This window comes from Nerophis lumbriciformis, linkage group LG16 (genome assembly GCF_033978685.3).
Source record: "Nerophis lumbriciformis linkage group LG16, RoL_Nlum_v2.1, whole genome shotgun sequence".
In the NCBI taxonomy this organism is placed as follows: Eukaryota; Metazoa; Chordata; class Actinopteri; order Syngnathiformes; family Syngnathidae; genus Nerophis; species Nerophis lumbriciformis.
In genome coordinates this window covers 22042983-22057098 of record NC_084563.2, presented here as the reverse complement: position 1 = coordinate 22057098, position 14116 = coordinate 22042983, and the positions used below count along the sequence as shown (strand labels likewise).

The following is a 14116-nucleotide window of genomic DNA, read 5'->3' as shown; positions in this document are numbered from 1 at the left end:
GTCCAAGGGAAAAAACCTCGTTTAGGGACATACAAACCCTGTTTCCATATGAGTTGGGAAATTGTGTTAGATGTAAATATAAACGGAATACATCCATCCATCCATCCATTTTCTACCGCTTATTCCCTTTTGGGGTCGCGGGGGGCGCTGGAGCCTATCTCAGCTACAATCGGGCGGAAGGCGGGGTACACCCTGGACAAGTCGCCACCTCATCGCAGGGCCAACACAGATAGACAGACAACATTCGCACTCACATCCACACACTAGGGCCAATTTAGTGTTGCCAATCAACCTATCCCCACGTGCATGTCTTTGGAGGTGGGAGGAAGCCGGAGTACCCGGAGGGAACCCACGCAGTCACGGGGAGAACATGCAAACTCCACACAGAAAGATCCCGAGCCTGGGATTGAACCCAAGACTACTCAGGACCTTCGTATTGTGAGGCAGATGCACTAACCCCTCTTTCACCGTGCTGCCCCTAAACGGAATACAATGATTTGCAAATCATTTTCAACCCATATTCAGTTGAATATGCTACAAAGACAACATAGTTGATGTTCAAACTGGTAAACATTTTTTATTTTTTTTGCAAATAATCATTAACTTTAGGATTTGATGCCAGCAACACGTGACAAAGAAGTTGGGAAAGGTGGCAATAAATACTGATAAAGTTGAGGAATGCTTATCAAACACTTATTTGGAACATCCCACAGGTGTGCAGGCTAATTGGGAACAGGTGGGTGCCATGGTTGGGTATAAAAGTAGATTCCATGAAATGCTCAGTCATTCACAAACAAGGATGGGGCGAGGGTCACCACTTTGTCAACAAATGCGTGAGCAAATTGTTGAACAGTTTAAGAAAAACCTTTCTCAACCAGCCATTGCAAGGAATTTAGGGATTTCACCATCTACGGTCCGTAATATCATCAAAGGGTTCAGAGAATCTGGAGAAATCACTGCACATAAGCAGCTAAGCCCGTGACCTTCGATTCCTCAGGCTGTACTGCATCAACAAGCGACATCAGTGTGTAAAGGATATCATCACATGGCCTCAGGAACACTTCAGAAACCCACTGTCAGTAACTACAGTTGGTCGCTACATCTGTAAGTGCAAGTTAAAACTCTCCTATGCAAGGCGAAAACCGTTTATCAACAACACCCAGAAACGCCGTCGGCTTCGCTGGGCCTGAGCTCATCTAATGGACTGATACAAAGTGGAAAAGTGTTCTGTGGTCTGACGAGTCCACATTTCAAATTGTTTTTGGAAACTGTGGACGTCGTGTCCTCCGGACCAAAGAGAAAAAGAACCATCCGGATTGTTATAGGCGCAAAGTTGAAAAGCCAGCATCTGTGATGGTATGGGGGTGTATTAGTGCCCAAGGCATGGGTAACTTACACATTTGTGAAGGTGCCATTAATCCTGAAAGGTACATACAGGTTTTGGAGCAACATATGTTGCCATCCAAGCAACGTTATCATGGAGGCCCCTGCTTATTTCAGCAAGACAATGCCAAGCCATGTGTTACATCAACGTGGCTTCATAGTAAAAGAGTGCAGGTACTAGACTGGCCTGCCTGTAGTCCAGACCTGTCTCCCATTGAAAATGTGTGGTGCATTATGAAGCCTAAAATACCAAAACAGAGATCCTGGACTGTTGAACAACTTAAGCTGTACATCAAGCAAGAATGGGAAAGAATTCCACCTGAGAAGCTTAAAAAATGTGTCTCCTCAGTTCCCAAACGTTTACTGAGTGTTGTTAAAAGGAAAGGCCATGTAACACAGTGGTTAACATGCCCTTTCCCAACTACTTTGGCACGTGTTGCAGCCATGGAATTCTAAGTTAATTATTATTTGCAGAAAAAAAAAATAAAGTTTATGAGTTTGAACATCAAATATCTTGTCTTCGTAGCATATTCAATTGAATATGGGTTGAAAAGGATTTGCAAATCATTGTATTCCATTTATATTTACATCTAACACAATTTCCCAACTCATATGGAAACGGGGTTTGTATAATCACAACAACTCGCAACGGGGGGGGGGGGATTTGGGGCCCTAGAGGCCGGCCTGCTGCTATAAAACGCTACTCAGCCGTCCATAACCCCGAAGAGGAATTAAGCGGTGGTGGTGAGGGGCGTTGGATGGGGGTGGGGAGTGTGTTTGTATATATGCCCATTGTCTTTGGGTGAAGTGAAGTAATGTTCATAAGCCCAGAGTCGTTCTGCATGCAATGCAAGCAAAGATCGATTCCCAGGTGTCGTTGAGGAGGGGAGGAGGGAGGGAGGTCAAAAGCGTCCATCTTTGAAATTCCTCAGGGGATGATTACAGAACAGCCTGTTCTTGTCTCAAGGCCATTCGGGGGAGTCAAATCGTAGATAAGGATTTTTGTTTTTCCGCTAGCAGACATTACAATGACTTGTCTGTTCTATGCGTCCATGCTGGCTCTCATGTCCAAACCTTCCTTTACAGCAAGCTTCTCCATGATGTGATCCATCTTGCGATTCAGTTCAGAAATCCCCACAGTCTGTGGTTCCCACAGCCCCGCCCAATTCGTCCATTGCGACGAAGAGCCATTGGGCTCCTTGAGTGGCTGCCATCGTCTTACGAATTTGACAATACACCAGGGCAATGCCCAGCCCAATCAGCAGGTGTCCCGCGATCACGGTTCCAAATAGGTAGATGTCTTCCACGTCCTCGATGGAAAGGACTGAGAGGCACATGATTCTCCATTTGTCCCAGGAATCTCTCACGTACCCCGCAGCAATGGTTCCATCAGGGCAGCCAGGCTCCCCAGAACCTCTTTTCCTCGTCGAAAAGATTGTGTCAATAGAGTCGAGAGTCCAGCTAATCAATTCCATGTCTGATGATTTAGATTTGGAGGACAGCGCAAAGAAAGAGGCTTCCAAAAAAGTTTAGACAAGACAAGATAAAAGAGAGCAAGCCAGGAAAAGACGGGAGGAGAAAAAAATGCGACCGCCCTTACCAGAGGCAAGACAGAAAACATGACGATAAAACGTGATGTAATTCAAGCATGAACACAGCAGACAACGTGTCGATAAAATGCGTGGAAATTTACACGTGAACAGCAGTGAAACCTGACGGTGAAACACGCCGATATATACACGTAAACCAAGGTGGCAAACCAAAATGGGACGATAGTTAGACGTAAACAACAGGCGAACATTACATCATGTTTATACACTTGCATTCTACCACAGCACCATCTGGTGGATCTGACAGGGCACTGCCACACTTGCCCCTAACACACACACACACACACACACACACACACACACACACAAACACACACACACACACACACACACACACACACACACACACACACACACACACACACATTACATGTTTGTAATTGGTTTTTAATCTTCCTTATTTACTTTAAGTTATTACAGTATGTCTCTATATACATATTTATTTTTTAGTATTAATTTTGGCAAAAGGGGGCACATTTCAATTTCTTACACACACTTGTTATTTCATATGTTGGCCAGAGCGGGAGCACTTAAAATTTTTACAAACACTTGTTATTTCATATGTTGACCAGCGGGGGAGCACTTCATTTTTTTACAAACACTTGTTATTTCATATGTTGACCAGTTGGGGGAGCACTTTTAAAACGACACAGTCAATTTGAAAAATCCCTCCTTTTTGGGACCCACCTTCATTTTGATAGATTTCACCACCAGGGGTGCAAATGAGATCTCTATTTTTTGTATTTTGTAATGTGCTTAAGGCCGATGACAAAGGAGTCACAGACCACAGATGGCCCCTGTGCCGCACTTTGGGCAACCCAGCTGTAGAAGCTAACTGTTAATGGCCACTATAGTCTTTGTACCGTAATGTATTTGTTCATCCTATGGTCACATGTGGGACGTGGGTTGTCTTACGTCAGCACCGGAAGTCGTAAAATCAGCTGTTCACCTGGCCGTGTTTTTCCTGGGATGAATAGGGAAGTCCTTCTTCAGCTGCCGTCTTGTTTCATCATATATTGCTGCCTTTGCAATGTTTACTTTTGTCTGCACATGAAATCAACAAAAAAATCCTGACTTTGGAGCAATGTTCACGGACTCTAGTATTTGGCTCTCGCTTAGATGCGATGGTTTTCCGTATTGGGACCATGATTTAAGTCCTAACTTGTTCACACCCCCTCATATGGAAGCTACTTTTCCTTGTTGATGTCTCAAGAAGGGTAGAAATACAAGAACACACACACACATCCACACACACACGCACACACACACTTTATCTGCGAGATTGCAATTTGGATGACCTTACCAGTGTCGCAGGTGGGTCCGGTGTAACCGGGCATACAGTTGCAGATGGGCTGCCCGCCCTCCGACACCTTGCACTCGCCGTGCCCGCAATGCTGCCCCCTACAGGCCAGAGGCTCCTGCTGCCGCTCACAGAACTGGCCCTGATAGCCCGCAGTGCACTGGCAGCTGTAGGACGCCCCCTTGGGCACACACACACCGTGGACACATCTGGAGAAGGAGGAAGAAGGAAATAAAATGTTTTTTATCCGAACACCGCTAAATGGTTCCAGTATGCTAATTTGTATGGCTGACTCCGCCCACCTGCTGCCCTGACACGGGCTGGGCGCCGTCATCTGCTCGCATAAGGCCCCGCTGCGTCCCGGCGGGCACTGGCAGGTGACGCCCATCTCGCCGCCTTCCCGGCACGTGCCTTGTGCGCACACGCTGCACGAGTGGCAGCCCACCAAGACGCCATCGCCCTGCACACAGAAGAACAGGGTGTGAAAAGTGCCGGAAATCCCAGGGTACTTGACATCAACACATGTCACATCATGACGAGGATATCGCCCCTTTTACAACGATTCACTAAAGAGGAACGATGAAAAGTTTATTGTATTAATCATTTAGAAAACTTAAGAGTGCATGGATAATTTACCGTCACTACTTTTGGCCTTATCGATATTTTGTTACACTTTTATATACAGTCGTGCTCATAAGTTGGGAGAATTTATGATTTCTTGGCCATTCTTCAGAGAATATGAATGATAACACAAAAACCTTTCTTCCACTCATGCTTAATGGTTGTGTGAAGCTATTTATTGGCAAACAACTGTGTTTACTCTTTTTAAATCAAAATGACAAAAGAAAGTACCCAAATGACCCTGATCAAAAGTTTACATACCCCAGTGACTTTGACCTGATAACATGCACAAAAGTTGACACAAACAGGTTTGAACGGCTAATCAAGGTTTCAATCCTCACCTGTGACATGTTTGCTTGTAATTAATGTGTGTGTATAAAAGGTCAGTGAGTTTCTGGGCTTCTGACAGACCATTGCATCTTTCATCCAGTGCTGCATGGATGTTTCTGGATTCTGAGTCATGGGGAAGGCAAAAGAATTGACAAAGGATCTGCGAGAAAAGGTAATTGAACTGCATAAAACAGGAAAGGGGTATAAAAAGATATCCAAGGAATTGAGAATGCCAATCAGCAGTGTTCAAACGCTGATTAAGAAGTGGCAAATGAGGGATTCAGGTAGACCAGCAAACATTTCAGCCACAACTGCCAGGAAAATTGTTCGAGATGCAAAGAAAAATCCACAAATAACTTCACCTGAAATACAGGACTCTCTGAAAAATTGTGGTGTGGCTGTTTCAAGATGCACAATAAGGAGGCACTTGAAGAAAAATGGGCTGCATGGTCGAGTCGCCAGAGGAAAGCCATCATTCCAAATTACTTTGTTCCAGAAGTGTTGAGGCTTGTCTCTGTGCCGTTTGGCGTAATGTAAGCGGGATACTTTGTGACATTTGTGCAGAATCAGTCATTTTGATAGTAGGCTGATATAGCTAATATAGACACTTACATCATGTGTTGCCTTCATTATAACACTTATATAAGACTTTTAAAGTCATTTTGATAGTAAATAAATAAATGGGTTGTACTTGTATAGCGCTTTTCTACCTTCAAGGTACTCAAAGCGCTTTGACACTACTTCCACATTTACCCATTCACACACTGATGGAGGGAGCTGCCATGCAATGCGCTAACCAGCACCCATCAGGAGCAAGGGTGAAGTGTCTTGCTCAGGACACAACGGAAATGACAAGGTTGGTACTAGGTGGGGATTGAACCAGGGACCCTCGGGTCGCGCACGGCCACTCTCCCACTGCGCCACGCCGTCGTAGGTGAATATAGCTAATATAGACACTTACATCATGTGTTGCCTTCATTATAACACTTATATAAGACTTTTAAAGTCATTTTGATAGTAGGTGAATATAGCTAATATAGACACTTACATCATGTGTTGCCTTCATTATAACACTTATATAAGACTTTTAATTTTTTGCGGCTCCAGACAAAAACTGTTTGTATTTTTGGTCCAATGTGGCTCTTTCAACATTTCGGGTTGCCGACCCCTGGGCTATATAAATAAATTTTAAAATTTTAAATGGGGACAAAAAAAAACAACAAATATAACCATTTTAGCATTTCTGACATTTTAGTAGCTATGAAAAACCTCCAGACTTTTCTGTGCGAATAACGCAAATATTACCTTGCCCTCCACGGGGCGGCCTCCCGTGGCCCGATAACTCAGGTCTTGCGGTTCCCCGTTGATTTGGACATTGTGGATGCAGCCGTTGAAGGACTGGGAGGAACGCTCCGGGCTGGGCCTCAGACCCGACGCCATCACCTGGTAGGGCACGCCTGAGTGGGAGGAAGTGGTGAGACGCAAAGTAGCTGAGGGCGGAATGCGACGAGTGGATGTTTTTGCAGCTTTTTTGAGGAAACGACACAACAATCTCTTAACCACATCTTAAAAAAAGGTGCGTTTGTTGTGTTTTTGTGGCTATTTGAGCTCGAAAAATGCATACATCAAGATGTGGCTTTTTTCACATGTACAGTGTGTGTGTACCTCCTATATATAGCTGTGTGTTGTGGTCCAGAGAGGGTTGGCGTGCCAGATTCCCCAGGCTCTTGGGGGCGCCGTCGTCCACCACCAGGCTGAGCGAGCGGTTCTGAATCAACAGCTCCACCGTGTGGAAAAGCCCGTCATTGACAGACTCCACGCTGGTAAAACACACAGAAAGAAGGTTCCCATTAGGACTAAATCTATGATAATTAGACACACACACATATTGAAGTGTTTACCCTTGGTTGTGTTTGCAAACCAAGCACTTGAATAAAATTGAACGAAAACGAAACAAAGACTTATTACCTTAATATTGTCAGTTAAACTCATAAATGTTCACACATACAGACAAAACGACACAACCCCCCTCACAAAAACACACAATACAGGAGTACAATAAAAGTGGAAGTTAGCAAAGGGCCAAATGGGACAATATTCAATAAATAAATAGACTTTTAATAATGACCTAAATGTGTAATTCATTATAATTGGAATTAAATACATAAATGGCATTAATGTATTTAATGTAAAAGCACATTTTATAATTTAATCAATTATTTAATTAATTAATTATTTATACATTTTTTCCTGATTTAGTTATTTGACCATTTTTATGATTTAATATTTTAATTACCGTATTTTTCGGACTATAAGGCGCACTTAAAATCCTTTCATTGTCTCAAAACTCGACAGTGCGCCTTATGTACCGAATAATTTCGGTTGTGCTTACCGACCTCGAAGCTACTTTATTTGGTACATGGTGAAATGCTAAGTGTGGCCAGTAGACACATAAGAGGTACGTGTAGACTGCAATATGATGGCAGTCACACATAGAATAGAATAGAATAGAAAGTACTTTATTGATCCCTGGGGGAAATTCAGCACCACAGTTCGCTCACAATAGACAATATACACAGGTATTTTTTACATGTGAATAAAATAAATACAGTCTATTATACAGCATTATTCACATGTGAATAATATAAATATAGTCTATTATACAGCATTATTTACATGTGAATAATATAAATATAGTTTATTATACAGCATTATTTACACGTGAATAATATACATAGTCTATTATACATTCAAGTACAGTCAAAAAGGAACATATGCATTATACATAAGAGATATTTGTAGACTGCAATATGATGGCAGTCACACATAAGAGATACGTGTAGACTGCATAATGATGGCAGTCACACATAGAATAGAGTAGAATAGAATAGAAAGTACTTTATTGGTCCCTGGGGGAAATTCAGCACCACAGTTCGCTCACTATAAACAATAAACACTTAAGTATTTTTTACATGTGAATAATATAAATACAGTCTATTATACAGCATTATTTACATGTGAATAATATAAATATAGTCTATTATACAGCATTATTTACATGTGAATAATATAAATATAGTCTATTATACAGCATTATTCACACGTGAATAATATACATAGTCTATTATACATTCAAGTACAGTCAAAAAGGAACATATGCATTATACATAAAAGATATTTGTAGACTGCAATATGATGGCAGTCACACATAAGAGATATGTGTAGACTGCAATATGATAGCAGTCACACATAAGAGATATGTGTAGACTGCAATATGATGGCAGTCACACATGAGAGATACATGTAGACTGCAATATGATGGCAGTCACACACGAGATACGTGAAGACTGCAATATGATGGCAGTCACACACGAGATATGTGAAGACTGCCATATGATGGCAGTCACACACAAGAGATACGTGAAGACTGCAATATGATGGCAGTCACACACAAGAGATACGTTAAGACTGCAATATGATGGCAGTCACACACAAGAGATACGTGTAGACTGCAATATGATGGCAGTCACACATAAGAGATACGTGCAGACTGCAATATGATGGCAGTCACACACAAGAGATACATGCAAACTGCAATATGATGGCAGTCACACATAAGAGATACGTGAAGAATGCAATATGATGGCGGTCACACACAAGAGATACGTGTAGACTGCAATATGATGGCAGTCACAGAAAAGAGATACGTGTAGACTACAATATGATGGCAGTCACACATAAGAGATACGTGTAGACTACAATAGGATGGCAGTCACACATGAGAGATACGTGTAGACTGCAATATGATGGCAGTCACACACAAGAGATACGTGTAGACTGCAATATGATGGCAGTCACACACAAGAGATACGTGTAGACTGCAATATGATGGCAGTCACACATAAGAGATACGTGTAGATTGCAATATGATGGCAGTCACACATAAGAGATACGTGGAGACTGCAATATGACTCAAGTAAACAACATTTTGTATTTTGAGTTACCAACTAAAGTATTATGATGCTGATTAGTTAAATGTATGTTCAATTATTAACTGAAATCAATATGATCAGTGTTACATATTTTAGAAAGAAAGATTGCACATTGATTTTAAAGAATTTTATAAATTGAAAAAAATATTTTTTATGGATTTTATTGTGGAAAAACCTCAATATTTTTTCTAAAAATAATCTTTACACAAGGGAAGTAAACATAACACTAACAGGATGACATTGTTTTTAATCTATAACTGACGATAGTGACACTTTCTGAGAGTAAAAAATAAAAGCTGACTGCTCTTTTTCTAGAAATGTGTACTTTGGATATTTTACAATATATCTTGGAACAAAGTTTGGGGAATAAAACGTACACAATTAAAAAAAATACTTCCAATCTATCTTTGAACAAATAAGGTAAGAATAGCCCATATACTGTATTTTCCGGACCATAGGGCGCACCGGATTATAAGGTGCACTGCTGATGAGCGGGTCTAGTCAGGTCTAATTTCATACAAAAGGCACACCGGATTATAGGGCGCATTAAAGGGGTCATATTATAATTTTTTTTAAATTGAAAACACTTCATTATGAAGAAGAAGAAGCTTATTGACTACGGTGTCAACACCGACTACAAAGGCGGACGCGCGCAAATTTTCAGGACTTATGCAGATCCCAAATACAGATCAGCAGGTACTAGAAGGTAAGAAAAGTTTCTTTTGCATAATATTGCGAAACAAAACCCCAGATCATGTCTTACCTTATACACACACACACCATAATACTCCTATGTTGAAACACAGTACAATCCATTAAGTGGTGTGGCTTCATAGCTTACCAAAGTCGCACTAAAACATTTTGATAGATTGTTGAGAACCCTGTGTAATGTTCTATATTTTCAATGGACCATACACAATTTGGTGTTGTTTACTTGAGTCATATTGCAGTCGACACACATCTCTTATGTGTGACTGGTCACACTTATCATTTTTGAGAACCCTGTGTAATGTTCTATATTTTCAATGGAGCATATAACATTTTGGTGTTGTTTACTTGAGTCATATTGCAGTCTACACATATATCTTATGTGTGACTGCCATCTACTGGTCACACTTATCATTTTTGAGAACCCTGTGTAATGTTCTATATTTTCAATTGAGCATATAACATTTTGGTGTTGTTTACTTGAGTCATATTGCAGTCTACACATATATCTTATGTGTGACTGCCATCATTATGCAGTCTACACATATCTCTTATGTGTGACTGCCATCTACTGGTCACACTTATCATTTTTGAGAACCCTGTGTAATGTTCTATATTTTCAATGGACCATACACAATTTTGGTGTTGTTTACTTGAGTCACATTGCAGTCGACACGCATCTCTTATGTGTGACTGCCATCATATTGCAGTCAACACGTATCTCTTATGTGTGACTGCCATCTACTGGTCAGTTATCATTTTTGAGAACCCTGTGTAATGTTTTATATTTTCAATGGAGCATATAAAATTGTGGTATTGTTTACTTGAGTCATATTGCAGTCTACACATATCTCTTATGTGTGACTGCCATTTACTGGTGACACTTATCATTTTGAGAACCCTGTGTAATGTTCTATATTTTCAATGGAGTATATAACATTTTGGTGTTGTTTATTTGAGTCATATTTCAGTCTACACGTATATCTTATGTGTGACTGCCATCTACTGGTCACACTTATCATTTTTGAGAACCCTGTGTAATGTTCTATATTTTCAATGGAGCATATAACATTTTGGTGTTGTTTATTTGAGTCATATTGCAGTCTACACATATCTCTTATGTGTGACTGCCATCATTATGCAGTCTACACATATCTCTTATGTGTGACTGCCATCTACTGGTCACACTTATCATTTTTGAGAACCCTGTGTAATGTTCTATATTTTCAATGGACCATATACAATTTTGGTGTTGTTTACTTGAGTCACATTGCAGTCGACACGCATCTCTTATGTGTGACTGCCATCATATTGCAGTCAACATGTATCTCAGAATCAGAATCAGAATCAGCTTTATTGTCATTACGCAAGGTAACGAGATTGAGGCCATTCCATACAGTGCGATGTGTGCATGCTAGAAAAAGAAAAACAATGTGCAAATATATAGAAATATAAAAAATGTAGAAGTGAATGTGAATGAATATATACATGAAAAAACAAAACAAAAACAGGGTGGTTGGTGGAATGGGTTATTGCACCGAAGAGAAGGCAGTTATGAGGGACAATGGGGCAGTCCGTTCAGGATGGTTATGGCCCTGGGGAAGAAGCTGTTCTTCAGCCTGTTTGTTTTGGTTTTAATGCACCTGTAGCGCTTCCCAGAGGGCAGCAGGTGGAACAGGTCAGAGCCAGGGTGGGTGCTGTCTTTGATGATGGCACTGGCTCTGTTGAGGCAGCGGGAGGTGTAGATGTCCGTCAGAGAGGGGAGAGGGCGGCCGATGATCTTCTGAGCCGTCTTGACCACTCTTTGCAGCCTCTCCCTGTCTGCTGCAGTGCAGCTGCCGTACCATACCGTAATACAGTAGGTCAGCAGGCTCTCGATGGACGAGCGGTAGAAGGTCAGCAGCAGGTCAGGCTTCAGGTTGTACTTCCCGAGGACTCTAAGGAAGTGTAGCCGCTGCTGAGCCTTCTTGATGATTGATGTGGTGTTGACTGTCCAGGAGAAGTCATTAGAGATGTGGACTCCAAGGTACCTGAAGGTGTGGACCCTCTCTACACGCTCGCCGTTGATGTAGAGGGGGGAAGGGTCGGTGCTGCTCCTCCTGAAGTCGACGATGATCTCTCTGGTCTTGCTGGTGTTGAGAGCGAGGTTGTTCTCCGAAGACCAGGCCGTCAGCTTCAGGACCTCCTCTCTGTAGGCAGCCTCGTCACCCCTGGAGATGAGCCCGACCACTGTGGTATCGTCGGCGAACTTGACGGTAAGGTTGTCACTGTGGGCCGGACTGCAGTCATGGGTGTAAAGGCAGTAGAGGAGGGGGCTCAGCACACAGCCCTGTGGGGAGCCGATGCTCAGCGTGCGGGAGGATGAGAGGTGCGGGCCAAGTCTCACATTCTGGGGTCGGTCCGTTAGGAAGTCCCTTATCCAGGCGTTTGTGAGAGGGGGGAGGCCAAGAGTGTCCAGTTTATTGCAGAGTCTGTCCGGGATTATTGTATTGAAGGCAGAGCTATAGTCCACAGAGAGCATCCGGACGTAGCTCTGCTGCTGCTCCAGGTGGTTCAGAGCAGAGTGGAGAGCAACAGCGATGGCGTCCTCTGTGGACCTGTTCGCCCGGTATGCGAACTGGTGGGGGTCGAAGTCTGGAGGGATATGGTCCTTGATGTGCTGGAGAACAAGTCGCTCGAAGCACTTCATGATTACCGGAGTGAGGGCCACTGGTCGGTAATCATTCAGGCTGGTGATGGGAGACTTCTTCGGCACCGGGATTATTGTAGATGACTTCAGGCAGGATGGGATGACTGCCTGAGCCAGGGAGAGGTTGAAGATCCTGGTGAGGGGGGGAGCGAGCTGGTGGGCGCACGTCCTGAGCACCTTTCCAGGTACTCCGTCTGGTCCGGTAGCCTTCCTGGGGTTCACAGCCAGGAGCACTCGTCTGACACTGTGCTCCTGTACAGTGAGTGGAGTGGCGCCGGAGCCCGGTGGGGGCGGGGGCAGGGCTGGAGCAGATGAGTGTCGCTGGGGGGTTTCGAAACGGGCAAAGAAACAGTTAAGCTCCTCTGCCAGTGTCGCACTCTGATCCGCAGTTGTCATATTGCAGCCTCTGAAGTTCGTGATGTCATGTGAGTTTTTGCTGGACAGATGGGACTCTATGCACCTCCTGTGGTCCGCCTTTGCTTTTTTAATCCCTCTCTTCAGGTCGGCTCTAGCAACACTGTACAGTGTCCTGTCCCCTGACCTGAAGGCTGCGTCGCGGGCCCTGAGGAGTGTGCGGACCTGGCTGGTCATCCAGGGTTTCTTGTTGGGGTAAACCCGGATGGTTTTTTCCACAGTCACATTCCCGATGCAGAACTTTATGTAGTCCAGCACCGTTCCTGTGGCTGTCTCCAGCTCCTGTTGTTGGAAGAGGTCCCAGTCTGTGTGTTGGAAGCAGTCCTGAAGTTTGGGGAGTGCATCGTCAGGCCAGGTCATAACAGTCTTTGTGATAGGCCTGGCCTGGCGTCTGATGGGGGTGTAGGTAGGAGAGAGCAGGAGGGAAAGATGGTCTGACGGTCCAAGCTGGGGGAGGGGTGTAGCTCTGTACGCGTGCTTTATGTTGGTATACACGTGGTCCAGGGTGTTCTTGCCCCTTGTAGAACACTTCACGTGCTGGTAGAACTTAGGGAGTACAGTCTTCAGATTGGCCTTATTAAAATCCCCTGCTATGATATGAACACCGTCGGGGTGGGCCCGCTGCTGTTCGTTGACGGTGTTCAGCAGAAGAGAGAGCGCTGTGTTTACTTTGGCGTCCGGTGGAATATACACAGCCGTGATGATAACAACAGACAGCTCTCTCGGGAGAAAAAAAGGCCGACATCTAACAGACATGTACTCCACGTCCGGGCAACAGTGCTGTTCAGTGATTGTCCTGTTGTTGCACCAGTTCTCATGCACGTAAATACAGAGCCCCCCTCCTCTGCTCTTACCGGAGTCCTTAGTTCTGTCCCGGCGGAGCAGAGTGCGTCCGGCTAGCTGCATGCTAGCATCGGGTATTTCCGGGTGAAGCCAGGTTTCGGTGATAATCATAGCACAACAGTCCCGAACATAGCGGTTTCCAGCAAGTTGTAACTCCAGGTCGTCCATCTTCTGTACAAGGGATCTGGCATTAGAGAGGAACAGGCTCGGTAGAGGTGGCTTGTGG

General features: G+C 43.6%; 1 protein-coding gene across 2 annotated transcripts in view; it reads right to left on the bottom strand.

Annotated features, from left to right (window-relative positions):
* Positions 1-14116, bottom strand: part of slit3 (slit homolog 3 (Drosophila)) — a 615812-nt gene that overhangs the window by 1141 nt on the left and 600555 nt on the right. For both annotated transcript variants that reach the window (XM_061976782.1, XM_061976783.1), the window contains 4 exons: positions 6910-7064; positions 6550-6701; positions 4596-4753; positions 4297-4502 (listed from right to left, as the gene is read on the bottom strand). In XM_061976782.1, coding sequence (XP_061832766.1) covers positions 4297-4502; positions 4596-4753; positions 6550-6701; positions 6910-7064 — 671 coding nt within the window. The remainder of the gene's footprint in view (positions 1-4296; positions 4503-4595; positions 4754-6549; positions 6702-6909; positions 7065-14116) is intronic.